Source organism: Choloepus didactylus, assembly GCF_015220235.1.
Source record: "Choloepus didactylus isolate mChoDid1 chromosome 25 unlocalized genomic scaffold, mChoDid1.pri SUPER_25_unloc2, whole genome shotgun sequence".
In the NCBI taxonomy this organism is placed as follows: domain Eukaryota; kingdom Metazoa; phylum Chordata; class Mammalia; order Pilosa; family Megalonychidae; genus Choloepus; species Choloepus didactylus.
In genome coordinates this window covers 3,181,912-3,197,264 of record NW_023637607.1, presented here as the reverse complement: position 1 = coordinate 3,197,264, position 15,353 = coordinate 3,181,912, and the positions used below count along the sequence as shown (strand labels likewise).

The window sequence follows — 15,353 nt, the reverse complement described above, 5'->3', positions numbered from 1 at the left end:
AGCACTAGCAAACTAGAACACCATTGAATGCAGGACAGCTGAGTATTGTTAGGCAAAAACTATGTCTGTTATTGTCTTCTATTTAGAGATTAAGTATGGTTTAAGTTGATATGTGGAGCTGCCAAGTTTGCAAGGGGTGGTGGACTGTGACGGTTAGGTTCCTGTGTCAACTTGGCCAGGTGGTGTTCCCCATGTGTCTGGTCAAGCAAGCACTGGCTTTACAGTTACTGCAAGGAAATTTGTGGCTGTTTAATAAACCAGAAGTCTAGTTTATTAAATCATCACTTAATCAATTTCATCTGTGGCTGGATTATATCAATGAAGGGAGTGTCTTCTTCAATGGGAGAATTCAGTCAACTGGATTTAATCTAATAAATTGAAGACTTTTAAGGGAAAAGAGAGAAAACTTTCACTACTTCAGCCAGCCACTCTCTCCTTGGGAATTCATTGAAGACCCTCATAGAGTACCAGCTTACAGCCTAACCCATGGAATTACTTTCTTCAGCCAGTCAGCCTCTCCTGGGGAGTTCTTAGAAGACCTGCATTGGAGTTGCCAGCTCACTGCCTGCCCTATGGAATTTGATCATTGACTCATGAATCCACACTGTTGTGTGAGACACTCATAAAATTTCATATTTACAGTTCTCTTCTGTTGATGACTCTGTTTTCCTACAGAACCCTGACTAATAATACAGGCACTTCACAGAATAAGTTTGCCAATCCATGCTCTAATATAGTACAGGCTGGAGTGATAATTCCATATAATTAAAATTGAGCTGGAAAGCATGGAAAGGATTGGAGGGTAAAAGAGCAGAGTCATAGTACTTTAAGTTTTATCTTGTCAAGCTGACAGGATGGAGGCAGGTACATTTGAATTTTGTATCTAAACATAGTGACGGGGCCAGAGTTCCTGACAGGTAGGACCCTGTTCTACTGTTCCTCAGTCTTCAAGCTCTCTTCTTGCTTTCTCCTTCTATATATCACCACCTCTGACCAATGTCTTTCAAAATGAGAGTAAACTCCCTTGAATCCCCATTGCTATGCTTTTCTATCTCTTATAATTGCTTTATATTTGAAATCCAAGGTGTCTAATGTTAGTATGGCTAGTCACTGTCTTTTCTGGTTATTGTTCACATAAAATATCTTTCTACAGCCTTTCACTTTCAACCTGCTTTTGTCCTGGGGTTTAACATGCATTTCTTGTAAACAGCAAATACATGGGTCCTGTTTTCTTAATCCAATCTGCCAGTCTATATCCTTTGATAGGGGAGTTTAATCCATTAACATTTAATGCTATTACTATAAAGGCAGTAATTTCTTCTACCCTTTTGTCTTTTGGATTTCATATGTCATATTTTATTTTTTCCTCTCTTTCTACTTTTACTATTTTTTTTCTATGGTCTTTTCCAAACCTCACTTTGCTGTCTTTTCCTATTTGCCTGGAATGCTTCCTTTAGAGTTTCATTTAGATTCAGTCTCTACCTCACTAACTCTCTCAGTGTCTGTTTTTCTGAAAATATTTTAAATGGTACTTCATTTTTTAAAAATTCAGTTTTATTGAGATATATTCACGTACTGCACAATCATTTAACTTGTATGGTCAGTTTATCCAAACATGATAATGATATGGAACTTTGAATAGGATGTGAGATCTGGTAGGTTTGTACAGCTTAGTGTGAAATAGCATTACATCCCAAAGTAATTTAGGCAGAGAAATGTATATATGCAATGCTCCCCTGAGGAGCTGGGGCAAAATGCAGAAATGTTGGATGTCCCCACCTGGGTTATTACTGATATTCTCACAAACATTGAGGACTGACAATTTGGTATGCTGAGTGCTCAATCTTGGGGCTTGCTCTTATGAGGCTTGTTACTGCAAAGGAGAGGGTGCATTTATCCCCTAATCAATTTTTGAACATTTTCCTTACACCAGAAAGAATAAAAATAAGAATAAAAAATAAAAGTAAAAAAGAACACCCAAATCACCCCCCACCAATCCCACCCTATTTTTCATTTAGTTTTTGTCCCCATTTTTCTATTCATCCCTCCATACACTGGATAAAGGGAGTGTGAACCACATGGTTTTCACAATCACACCAGCACCCCATGTAAGCTACATAGTTACATAACTGCCTTCAAGAATCAAGGCTACTGGGTTGAAATTTGACAGTTTCAGATATTTACTACTAGCTATTCTAATACACTAAAACCTAAAAAGAGCTATCTATGTAGTGACCTCTCAACTCCATTTGAAATCTCTCAGGCACTGAAACTTTATTTTGTTTCATTTCAGTTCCCCCTTTTGGTCAAGAAGATTTCCCCAATCCCATGATGTCAGATCCAGGCTCATCCCTGGGAATCATATCCTGCTTTGCCAGGGAGATTTACACTCCTGGGAGTCAGGTCCCATGTAGGAGGGGAGGGGAGTGAATTCATCTGCTGAGTTTGCTTAGCTAGAGAGAAAGGGCCACATCTGAGCAACAAAGAGGTGCTCTAGGGGAGACACTCAGGCACAATTATAACAGCAGCTCCAAGGACACCTGTCTTGGTGAAATACAAATTGCTTAAGGAATAAGGACTGAGGGACTAGCTATGTGCTCAGAACTAACTAAGATCAGATGAGGCAGTCGCCCTCTCCTTGAAAGCAAAGTTGCAGGTCATTTGGACCTTAGCATACCTATTTTTACCTGCTTTCTAAAGGAAGGGTCAGGTTCAGTGCCACCTGGAGCTCCACTCTTTCAGGGATCAGCAACTTGAAGAAGAGCTGGAGTTTGGAAGTCTTCTAGGGTGTGTCATTGTCTCCTGCCAAGGAAGACGTGTTGCACAACACCTTCTAGATGACACCATCCCCAAAGCCATGTCCAGTACCCAGGGGGCTTTTAACCATTTTCAGGAAGACATTCTAAGTGGCAGGGCCCCTTCAAATCACTACCAGAGCAGGGATCTCCCTTGTCCTTGTCTAAGGGAGTTACTGATCTCAGGGCCAATGCATTTTCATTTGACACCATCGCTTCTGCCCTTGGGGATTTTTCTATTCCTGGAATCTAACCTTGTCTTCCACTCACACACCTCCCACACCCCAACTCCTTGGCCCACATTATCCCTCTGACCCCATCTCACCCTATTGCTTTCAAAGACTCTCTGGATTCTGAGCCTCAGAGCTTTTGCAGGTGCCAAATTAACATCATGAAGTTCCTCAGTTCCAAGGAAGAGAGAAGTGAAACAGGTCACCTCAAATGGGTCCTGAAAGTGACCATGAGTTCAAGGTGGCTCTTGCAATGAGCATGCACAGACTCTTCCTACAGTCATTGTCACAATGTTAGCCAGGGTTGTCATGCATGTGCCCCAAGGCCAATTGGTGCTTGAGTCCAGTTGGTTGTAGCAGGTGCAGGAAGAGGCTGAAGCTTTTTTGCTGGGATGGGGGTGTGTAAGGATCTGGTCTGTCATCTTAGATATGTCCACAGGGGGTTTAGAAATAGGAAGAGGGATTGGGGTAGGAACAGGCTGAAAAAGACAAATTGGGCCCCTTGTCTGGCCAGCATGAGGGAACCTCAGGACTGAGTGAGGATGTGCGTAAACTCTGCTTTGTGAAGTCTGTGACAAACCCACCATTGGGGGACTGATTGGATGATTTCAATTGCCTAGCACCCCTGGGGAAGTCCCCTGACTGAGGATCTAATTGAGTCTGTGTGTTTCTCTTTTTCTGGTGTTTGATCTTCCCTCTGTTTGTGTGTGCGTTTTCAGTTTTATTGTGTGTGTGTGTGTGTGTGAGAGAGAGAGAGAGAGATTGAGTACATGGTTGTGTAGAAATAAAGGTAGAATGCCCTGGGCCAGTGGCTCAAACCTGTATTATTCCTTGTGAACATGTTCCAGCATTTGTTCTTGCTGTGCGGGATGTGTGTATTTGTGAATGCATGCACTTATGTGTGTGAGTGTGTGTCTGTGGTTTCCCAGGGTTAAGTGTTATCTAGCTTTGTGTGGTATAGGCCTTAGGGTATGACTGCAATGTGGGTCTGTGAGGCAACACCGCACATCATTGGACCACATAAGCCACCCACACTTACAGGCAACATCAAAAAACACAAACATAATAAGGCAAAAACCTCACTGTAATCTTACGAAGAAATGCAAAAATAAGTCCGAAAGCGTTTGCTTTTAGAACTCTAATCTGTCCCTTACCCTAAAATGAACATCTTACCTCACCATTGGTACAATATTAGTACAATAGTATTCGCTTAACCAGTGTCCTTATGGCAATTACAGCATTTTTCAGCAAGGTGTTTTGACTGCCTTAGGATCCACTTTTCCCCGAGGCAGGGTTTTATAGAATCCCCTGAAACCTTTTGCACTAACTCAATCTTTCCTCCTCTTTGATGACTTTGAGGAACACTGATTTTTTAGAACTTTCAAAAAGAAAAAAAAATCACCCAATTAAACTAGGACTGAATTTGTGTTACTACGAGAAACATTCTTTATTCATCCACATGTTGAATTTCTTTCTTATTGGACACGTGATATGATCACATCACAGCATGTAAGCAATGTATATTTTTGCTTCCATGTCCAATCCTATTGCAGTAGAATTCCTGCACAAAGAGTTGCTCTTAGACTTGGTTATTCTCAGCTCTTTCATTCATGTTGTGCAGTGATTTCTTCTTGTAAATGAAAGTTGGTTTTTTCCTTCTTGAAAGGTGTAAAATTTGGGTTTAGTTCCTGGGTTTCTCCTACCAGCCCCTTCGCCTTCATCATCCACATTTTTCAGTGGAGAAGATAATCTTCATTTTAACTCTTGCACTTCCAAAAGTTATATTGTTCATCCTTTGTTTTTCTTTCCCTCTACAGACTTCTATGTTTTTAATTTGATCTTCCTAGATTACCTATGGTTGACTTTGTGATGATATTCTTTCTCATTAGCATGTTGGAGTGCTGAGTGATCTTTCAAAATGAGATTTGGTATCATCTATCAGTTGTGGATTTCCAAAAATGACCTCAGGAAACTTCTCTTACTTCTTTCCTCCTAAATACCGATTTCCATATAATTCTGACTGATTGACAATACACCAATATGCTGCCACTTGCTTTCCATGATTTTCTTTCTGTACTGTTCATACTTCCTTGGTTCCCAGATCCCCTTATTTTTGACCAAATGACTGTTCACCTATTATGTATTGAAATGATGTTAATGATCTTGAATCCCCCAAAACTTGTAAACATGTCTTAATGACAAAATAGCATGTAAATAAGTTTTGGAAATTTGGACATTTATTCTCTTAAAATGTCCACAATAAATTACTGTTGATAAACCAACCAGTATTTGGTATTTGTCATAGCCACCTTGCAAACTAAGACAGTGTGTATGTATGTGTGAATGTGTTGGTGCATGGGACACAGTGACAAAAGAGGAGAGGAGGCATTGTTTCTGTCATGAGGTGGGATCTTTTGAAATTGGGGAAGAGAAGAGGAAAAATGCCTATAGTGACCACCATTTACTGGGACTATGGTGGATTGATTCTGAAACCCATGATTAGCCAATGTCATGTTTATTACCATTCTCCAGATTTCCAAGAGGTGGTCTCTCACTTCTGGAGAAAAGCAAAGCATTGTATATGAGCTCTTTGGTCCATTACTCATTCCATAAGAAATGGAACAGCTCCTTCCTTGTCTATTATTTGTCTTCACCCCCTCACACTCCATTTAGCTCTGAACCAATGACAGTTCCTTATTTATCATGTGCATGAGCCACTGTGATATACTGTTTCCTCTGGTCCCCATTCCTCATTGATACACCATTCTAAAATGAGGGATAAGCCCTTGTACATGGCTTAGGGTATCTGGAGTGGTAATCAGGATGAATTATGAGAAGCTATCCTTTGGGGATGAGTAAAACTAACTGTATCCTTGGGCCAAAGTGAGGGTGTGTGCACCATGAACTCTTGGAGTCTCAGGCTTGTGAATATTCAATACCTGATAGATTGTGGAAAATCTGACTTGGTCAATTTCTGTCATGCAGCTCCAGCAATACCCTCAAATGCCAGTGACAGGACAAGGGTCATTGGACAAGCAAGGTAGGTAATTTCCTTTTACTCAAGAATCCCATGCTAGAAACAAGTGTTACATTCCACAAAATATGGAGGGAGAAGATGCTTTCTCCAATATGATTGGGGTGATGATAATTTTTCTTGCAGCTTTTTCTTTGCAGATGAGTTTTGGAATGATTTTCATCATAGCATGTGCTTATTCCCCGTGAGAATGCTCCATTACCAGGGCATTTGCCTCCAACACTCTGCCCTCTCCACAGAGCAGAAAGAAATCAACACCCATGCAGCAAGATCCCTGCTGTGAATCACACCTATTCCTGGAACCACCCATAGTGAGTTTCTACATGTTTGGAGGCTGCTGGATGGGACATTGCTGCCAGAGTTCCTGGCCACAAAGATGTTCAAACAGATGTATTTCAAGATAGGTATCAGTGTGTGGACAACTTCTGGGTGACAGTAATAATTTCAAGTTTGAAGGGCAAAGTTGCAAGCAGCTCACTCTACCACCTCCTACTTTTTATGCCTCCATTAGAGACAGAATCCCTAGTAATTTTCTTCCACAGAATAGCAAGGTCCCAGCATACATATGATCATCCTTGTCCTGGAACCGGGGACTGACTGTGAGCTGCATTTGGGAGATGAGGTTCTAGTGCAATCCCCTGGACAGCCCTGTAACTCACACTCAGCAATGAGGTTTGGTGCTTATCATGAGCATGCACTTAGTTCATCAGAGGTGGTCCATTCCCTTAATAAGGTCCAGAGCCTCCTTCTTACCTTTGCCAGTACCACATGGAAAATAATGAGGATGGATCTGCTGTGGCTAGGAGAGCTATGAATATGGGTTATTCACATGCGGAGAGGACAGCACAGCTCCCCAATCCTGACAGCACTGGATTGGCACCCAAAGAAAGAATGCTCCTGGGACAAGGACCTCTTCCCTGAGCATCCTCTTACTCTAACCATGCTACGGAGCCACTTCCCCCAGAATGGCTCTGTGTTGCTCACACCTAGTCGAGGCATTAGCCCTGGGATGGATGACATCAGAAGGCCTTTAATTGCCTGGGATCTTTGAAACTGTACTCTGATCTCTGCTTCCTTCACTGCCTGGGGCCAAGAATCTGCTGTGACATGCAGAATGCCTGAAAATGTCTCTTCCAAGTATGACTGCCTCGCCCGGTGGTAATCCTATCATTTAGAATTTGAGACACTCCATTAATGAGCTGTTGGCTCTTGCTATTTCTTGGTATTCCCTATTAGGAGTTCTTGGGCCTACTTCTAGGGAACACAGTGCTGCAAGTGCTTGGGAAAAGGAAGAACTGCTAGTGATCTTGTACCTAATAATTTATTCTGTAAAACATGATGTTGAGGTAATGTAAAGACAAGCTATATGTGTGGATAGATCCTTTGCCAATCATACCAACAGTGGAATCTTAACCAGAGTAGAAAAGAGCTCTCAAAACCTAACTGATTAAAACAAACAACCCACACCAAAACAAACAAACAAACAAACAAAAGGACAAGAAAACACACTTCAACAAAGGAAATATGAGGCTAATAATGAAGCATGTGAAATTATTTTCAACCTCATTAGCCACAAGGGTATTAAAGCAGAAACCCACAGTCCCATACTCCCCCCCCCCCACATTCATTACAATGGTCACGATAAAAATTACTGACCAAAGGATGTGCAGCAGTTGAACCACTTATCCTTTGCAGTGTGAATGCAAAAATGTACAACCACTCAGAAAAACTAGAATTTTCTTTAGAAAGCTTTCATAAACAAAAATCCACCCAGAAATCCTACTTTGAGATACTTCCCCCCAGAAAATGAAAATTGTGTTCGATATGCATCAATGTCGACACCAATATTTTCAAGGGGTGATTGGAGGAAAAAATGTTGTCCCTACCTGCAGTGAAATTCTGTTCAGCACTCTGGAAATACTAGGGCAGCAACAATTTTTCTTATGGGCAGGGTTACACCTGAAGTTCATTTCTGTTGGGGTTTCTTGAGTGCATGTAGAGAAACCTTTTCCCTCCCCCACTCCCAGGGTAATTCTTCATGATGAGGGCATTCACTTCCCATAGTCTGCTTTCTCCACAGAAGAGGAACAAACACCCATGCAGCAAGCTCCACGTTGTGTGTCACAGAGCCACCCCATGTAAGTTACTGTGTTCTTGGAGGCTGATGGATAAGAGATTGCTGCCAGAGCACCTAACCCCAAGGACCTTACATCTGTGAAAATGAAATGGTTAATGGGTACACTAACTACCTTAATTTGCTTGAGCTTCCACTTAATCCAGGAAACTATGAAGAAGAGAAGGAGACCAACTGAGCTAAATTCACATACAATAATCCTTTGAAGTGGCAATGAAGACCTCGCCCCTCAGTGAAAAAGCCCCTCAGTGAAAAAGGAAACTGTAGCAAGCAAGTCAAGGCCAGTGATAAAGAGTATGCTGACAATCGCCAGGTGGCCTGGATCTTGCTCAGACTTCCTGTTCCTGCAGCTTGCTAATTATCAGACTGTTGCCTGCCCAAGGACACTCTCCTCGGGGTTGACCCATACGCTCCCTCACTCTCTCCTTTCCCTCACTCCCCTTTCCCTTAAACAGCTGTAGAAGACGCTTCCACAACCCAGTTTTTTGAACAGAATCCCCTTTTGGTACTGTTCTGCATGCTTGTTTGCTCTCATTCAATAAAACCTGTTTTTTTTTTTTTTTTTTTACATTTTTTATTGTGAAATACAATATATATACAGAAAAGTGATAACTTTCAAAGTATGATTTAACAAGTAGTTAGCAAATTTCAAAGAATGTTATGGGTTATAGTTCCACAATTTCAGTTATTTCCTTATTGTGAAATATAACATATATATAGAAAGATAAGTTTCAAACTACAATTTAACAAGTAGCTATAGAGCAAATAAAACCTATGCTATTTTAGCGGCAAAGTCCTCTGGTGTTTTTCCTTTTAGGAATTTTGGAACTCTAGGACTTCAGCTGTTTGAAGTTTAACACACCAAATGTCCATCCAGATGGGTGTCAGTGCTATGATATCTCCTTCTGGGTGGCTGGTTTAAATTGTGGATAGGGAGGTTGCAGGCAGCTCCTTCCTCCACTAACCACTATTTTTTTCTTTCTTGCATTTTCCCTTTCATTGTTTCCTTTATTAGAGAAGTTATGGGTTTAGAGAGCAATCATTCATAAAATACAGGACTTCTGTATACTACACTATTATTAACAACTTGTATTGGTGTGGAATATTTGTCACAATTGAAAACAGTACTTTTTAATAATTGTACTATTAGCTATAGTCCATGGTTTAACTTAGGGTTCATTGTGCAGGGTAGACTCATGGATTTTTTTTTTTAAATTATATTCTGTTCCCATATATACAACCTAACATTTCTCCTTTTAATCACACACACACCCACATAAACACATACATATATATATTCACAGTGCTGTTAATTATACTTACAATGTTGCGCTATCATCACTGCCATCCATTAGCAAAAATTTCCATCATTCCAAATCGGAACCCTGTATATTTTAAGTCTATGGTTCCCATACCATATCCCCACCCCATCATCTGGTAATCTGCAATCTAGATTCTGGCTCTATGAGTTTGCTTATTCTAATTATTTCAAATCAGTGAGATAATACAATATTTGTCCTCTTGTGTCTATTTTATTTCAGTCAACATAATGTCCTCAGGGTTCCTTCATGTTTTCACATGCTTCAGGATTTCATTCCTTTTTACATCTGAATAATATCCCACCATATATGTGTGTGTGTGTGTGTGTGTTATTTTTTATCCATTCATGAATTGATGGACACTTTTGATACTTCCATTTTTTGGCAATTATAAATAAAGGCACTATGAATATTGGTGTGCAAATATCTGTTTGAGTCCCTGCTTTCAATTCTTTTGAGCATATACCTAGTAGAGAGACTGGGTTGGTTCCAAGGGGCAGGAATGACTAACAGCTGGGACCTCGCTGCACAGAGGGTAGTTACACTTGGGTGGAGAAAGCAGTGTGTGTGGGGTGAATGTCCTGGTCATGCAGGATTCCCATGGGGGTTAAGGGTATGCAATGGAGAAAGCCAATCCCCAGTACAGATGAGCTGTGAGACTGTCTCTGCCCACAAGAGCCAAGGATGAAGCCCCAGAAATTCCAGAGAAAGCAACTTCTTTCATATTTGATGGAATGTGATCCTGGTTTCATAGTAGTGGGCTATGAAAACTGCCTTACCTGTCTTGGGTCCCTGCTCCAGTTGCTGATTTTGGGGGCAATTAGATTTGGTAGTGGATGAGCTGCAGGACAGAGAGGGTCTCAGTCAGATTTTCCACAAAGAATTAAATGTCCACTTTTCAGTAGCCTGAGACTCCATGGGCTCATCTTGCCTATACCATCACTTTAGCAGAAGGACACAGATATTTTGATTCAGTCTTAAAGATAGCACCTCCTAATTTGTCCTAACACCTGCTCCTTATATCCCAACCCATACTAGCAGGACTTTTACCATGAGCAGGAATGACATGTGAATGAGGGATGGTGATCACAGGAAACAGTTTGATCTTTCAGGAGCTCATGTCTTAAGGAGGGGGCTCTGTTTGAAATAGAGATATTGATAAGCCAGACAAGTAAGGATGTGTCTATACTGTTAAAACACAAGATAGTGAGGATGAGGAGATAAAAGGGTAAGATATGAAAGAATTGTTTTCTTTCATTTTGAGGGATGATAGAATCTGAGTTCATGTCCAACAATTGTTCTTTCTCCAGAATAGGGAGAACACTTCTATGGAATAGAATTGAAAATAAGAACAAATCTGAGACAGGTCCACTGACGGCTTTCAGGAATCGACCCTCTCTGGTCCCAGAACATGGTGGACACTGTGGGCCTCATTCCTCTCCCATCCTCCCAATTCAAAATATCTAGCCTCATGAAAGTCTAGAACTCCTGTTCCCTAGTGTCTTTTTCTGTTTCCCTTAATCCCTCTCACTTCCCCCTCCCTCTCTCTCTCTCTGCCTCACACACACAGAGACTCAGATCTTCCCGTTCAGGTATTCCCAAGCAGACACACACCCAAACAAACACACTATGTCCTGCATCATCTTCCTTACATTCTATCCAGGAGTCACTGGCTCTTGGGCATCAGTAACATTACACAGTAGGGGTTCTAGGGTCTTCTCTGTGCCAGCCAAATTCCATCCTATTTCCTGCAGGTCCATAGGGTCTGCACCCTAATCCTTTACTTCACCTGAGGGGTAAGTGCCAGTACCAAAGCTGGGCACAACTGAGCTTGAGCATTGGAAAGGATGTTTCCCTGACCTATGGCAGGTAGAATAGTCATATAACAGAGAGATACCTTGAATATCTCTTAAGTGTTTCCTGGAAGTAGTGAAGCCAGGTGATTTGTCAATAGTGATTTATCTGATAGGTGGCCTTGGTCATTATCCAATAGGAGGGGCTAGCAAGTTTCAGATATAATATAATGACACAATGAATATGATGTTAATACTATCAGAATCAGCCTAATGCTATCAAAATATATCCAATGTAAACTGCTCCCTGACTGACTCACTAATCTGTGAGGAATTGCATAATAGTGACATTCACATTCTATCATCTGCTTTTCATTTGTTGGCTAGAGTAATCAATCTCTACATGTTTTGTATATTTTTTTTATAGTGAATATGAAACTTTTAAAATGACCTTCTCTAAAAATGTTCTCTAAGCCAGTAAGAGGGAAATTCATAAACAGTCTTGACTTGTAATCTCTGTTTTTGATTCTTCCCAAATTGGTAAATTATCTCAATGTGCTAGTTTGGATGTATGATGTCTCCCCAAACACCATTATCTTTGATGCAATCTTGTGAGGGCAGACGTACTAGTGTTGATTAGATTGGAATCCTTTGATTCAGTGTTTCCATGGAGATGTGACTCAGTGAACTGTGAGTGAAATGTTTGATTGGATAATATCCATGGAGGTGTTACCCCGCCCTTTCAGGGTGGGTGTTAATTAGATCACTGGAATCATATAAAGGAGTTCACAGAGAGAGGACCTCAGAGCAACTGAGTGACATTTTGAAGAGCAGCTGCAGCTAAGAGAGGACAAAATGCCTCATGGAGCAACACTTTGGAGAATGCTGTCTTGAAACACAAACTGGGAGCAAGGAGACACCAGCCACGTGCCTTCCAAGCTAACAGAGGTTTTCTGGACACCAGTGGCCATCCTTCAGTGAGGGTACCCTATTGCTGGACACTTCATGGCCTTAAGACTATAACTCTGTAACCAAATAAACCCCCTTTATAAAAGCCAATCCATTTCTGGTGTTTTGCAAAATGGCAGCATTAGCAAACCGGAACACTCAACTTCTGGCTTCTCTCTTGACATAATTCCAATTAGGACCACATAGGAGTGCAACATCATGATATTTGAAAAATAGTGGTGAAAATCTGGGACAATGTTTATTGGTTTTGTATATAGGTGTCTTTTCATGTGTATGTGTGTTTTTGTTGTTGACACATCTTATGGTTGGGGAGGGGTCAGACTCTACTTTGGGAAAATTTTTCCCTGACTACTTATTGTGGGCTTTGTTTTCATTTATGTACCAATGCTTTCCGATAGTAGTATTAAGGACTCTACATCATGTAATTTTAAATTTTCTAGTAGCCACATTAAAAAAAGTGGAAACAAATGGGTGAAACATTTATATTTTATTTAATTCATTACATTAATATTATAATTTACACATACAATGTAAAAATTAATAATGAGATAGTTTACATTCTTTTTGTGTGTGTGCTGTTTTAGAAATCCAGTTTGTACTTTGCACTTATAGCACATCTCAATATGTAATTGAACTTTTCAGTTATACTTACTTGATATTTAGATTCTACAAGATTTACAGTTCCAAAAGAAAATTGACATATCCAAGTTGTTTCAAACATTCTTAAAAGTTTTTCACTCAAAGGATCATGTCAGATGAATAATAGAAATTTCCTATTGGAGCCAACAACAAAGGAGTCATTGTGACCTTATCAAGTGAAGGATCCGTGGAATGGTGAAGGCAGAAGGAATCTTGGAGTGGTCTGAGGACTTGATTAGCGGTAAGTAGACAGACACACATACTAGAGATGACCTTTTCTCAATGTTCACAGCCAAAAGTAAGGGATAGAAAGAGCAATGGTTGAGGAGGGGGCCCAGGAAGGTTAGAAAAGGGATTTGTGTGTATGTAGGAGATGTTTGAACATATTTAAATGCTGAGGGAAGGATTCAGTAGAAAAAAGAGGAGCTACATGGTAATTTTGGATATATAGGGATACTAAGAAGAAAGTAGGGACCACCACTGAAAGAGTAAGTCTCTTTGAATTAGAGGAAATTTGAAAAGAATGAAGGTTTATCAGAGATATTTGCAGATTTGGAAAGTAGATAATACTTTTCAATCTTTTAACATTTTCTCTGTGAAACATCAGTCAAGTTAAGAGAAATTTTGTATGTATTAAAAGAAAAGTGGATACATTTTTAAACAGGCTTTGGGAAAAATCAATGTATCAATCTGGCAAGAAATAAAAAGAATGTAAAATTCCAAGGCATCGTATATGATTCTCAGTTGATCCTGCCGGTTTTCCAAAATAACACATTGTATGCTTTTTCTTCAGCAGTTACCCTAAGACAGGAGCAGCTATGACCTGGTAATTGGGATATTCCCAGTTTCAAATTTTACAAGGCAGAAATGATGAGAGGTAAGAAATTTTGGATTATTCCAAGGGAATAATTGAGATCATGGAGCATGAAATCCAAATAGGAGGAAAGAAGGAAGGAAGGATGAAAGAGAGGGAGGGAGGGAGGGAGAGGGCCTATGGACTGACATTTCTGATCGTGAAGAACAGATGTCTCTTGTGTCGGTATTTGAGTAAAAAAGCTGGAAATCAGGCATTTGTGGTAGATGGATAAGTTTTCCAAATTATTTTTGAGCATGAACATTTTGGTCGATGAAAATGTCTTGGGTATGGAGGTGAATTGCAAAGGTTAGGGCACTGGTAATTTCACTATTGATTTTCACTCTAAAGGATCTATGAAAACCAAGTGGTGAGTGAGTTAGCCAAATGAATAGTCAAATAATGCAGAAGTAATGACAAGATTCAGGATTTAGAGAAAGGACTAGGGACTGTGTGTCATGATAGACAATATCAGGACTTGTGCAGGTAAGGGTGACAAGGACGAAAAGAATAAACACATATTCAAAGAAGGAGTTGTATAGAGAGAAATGATTTGGAGTACGCCCTGTGTTTTGGCCTTGAACTTTATTTCTGTTATTGACTCAAATCTGCTTGATGATGTTCCAGAATGAAGGTCAGAACTGTCCCTGAAAGGGAGAGAGGAAGAGGGACATTTCAAAAGAGTCAAGATAATTGTCCTTAGAAGGCAGGCTTCATTTATCAGTTTGATTCAATTTCATAATTTATTTTATTTTTATAGAGTAATTGAAAAGAAGTTATGACGGTCAATACTTCACAGAGGAAGCAACGTGATTGTGTAAACCAATACAAGCCAAAACCTGGTTTAAGCATCTCTTTTCCTTTGAGGATGTCCAGTTACATATTCAAGAGACCGGTTACTAGAATTACTTCTCATCCTGGCAATGAAGTCAGGTGCCATCAATGGGAGGAGAATTTGGACAAGCCCCAACACGTCTGTTGGCAGAAGAAACTGCAAGGACTCCAGGCTTACAGCAGTGCAGGAGAACTATTAAGTACTTTGGATCTTGTCAAAGCTTTGCAAGAAATTGCACGTAGTTGCACAAGTGATTCCTTGCCCTGTCCTATTGCTGGGGGTCTGCACACCAGCCCCTTGCCCACTCCTGGACGGTCTTCGGATTTGGCAGAGCTGATTCCAGATCATTTTGGTATCTCACAGCAACTCTGCAAACGCTGCAAACAATTTATGGTAACTGATGAAGATATTAAGAAACAGGAAAGAAAAGTGGAAATAGCAAGGGAGAAACTGGCACTAGCATTGATTGCAGACAGGCTTGAGCAAGTGAGGGGGGCACGAAGGAAGTCCTGAAAATCACTATGAATAAAAGAAAATAGTGAATATGAAATGGAACATGGCACTTAATCTCTTCGCAGTGTCCATAATGTTTTCTTGTTTTGAACCCTTCAATCTTAGTAATATACCAATACTTTTTTATTAAACTCCTTTGCAATATAAGCAGTGGTATCTTTTTGAGGTTGGGTTTCAGGTTAGTAAAGAGATCTTTTTATTTACGTTATTGAATTGTTTGAAGTCAATAGGACATTATT

General features: G+C 40.2%; 1 protein-coding gene across 1 annotated transcript; it reads left to right on the top strand.

The window, feature by feature from the left end:
* Positions 1 to 14,544: 14,544 nt before the first annotated feature.
* On the top strand, positions 14,545 to 15,114 carry MBD3L1 (methyl-CpG binding domain protein 3 like 1). The gene has a single exon (XM_037824319.1). It carries the CDS (start codon positions 14,545 to 14,547, stop codon positions 15,112 to 15,114), a length of 570 nt encoding a protein of 189 aa, XP_037680247.1.
* The last annotated feature ends 239 nt before the right edge of the window (positions 15,115 to 15,353 follow it).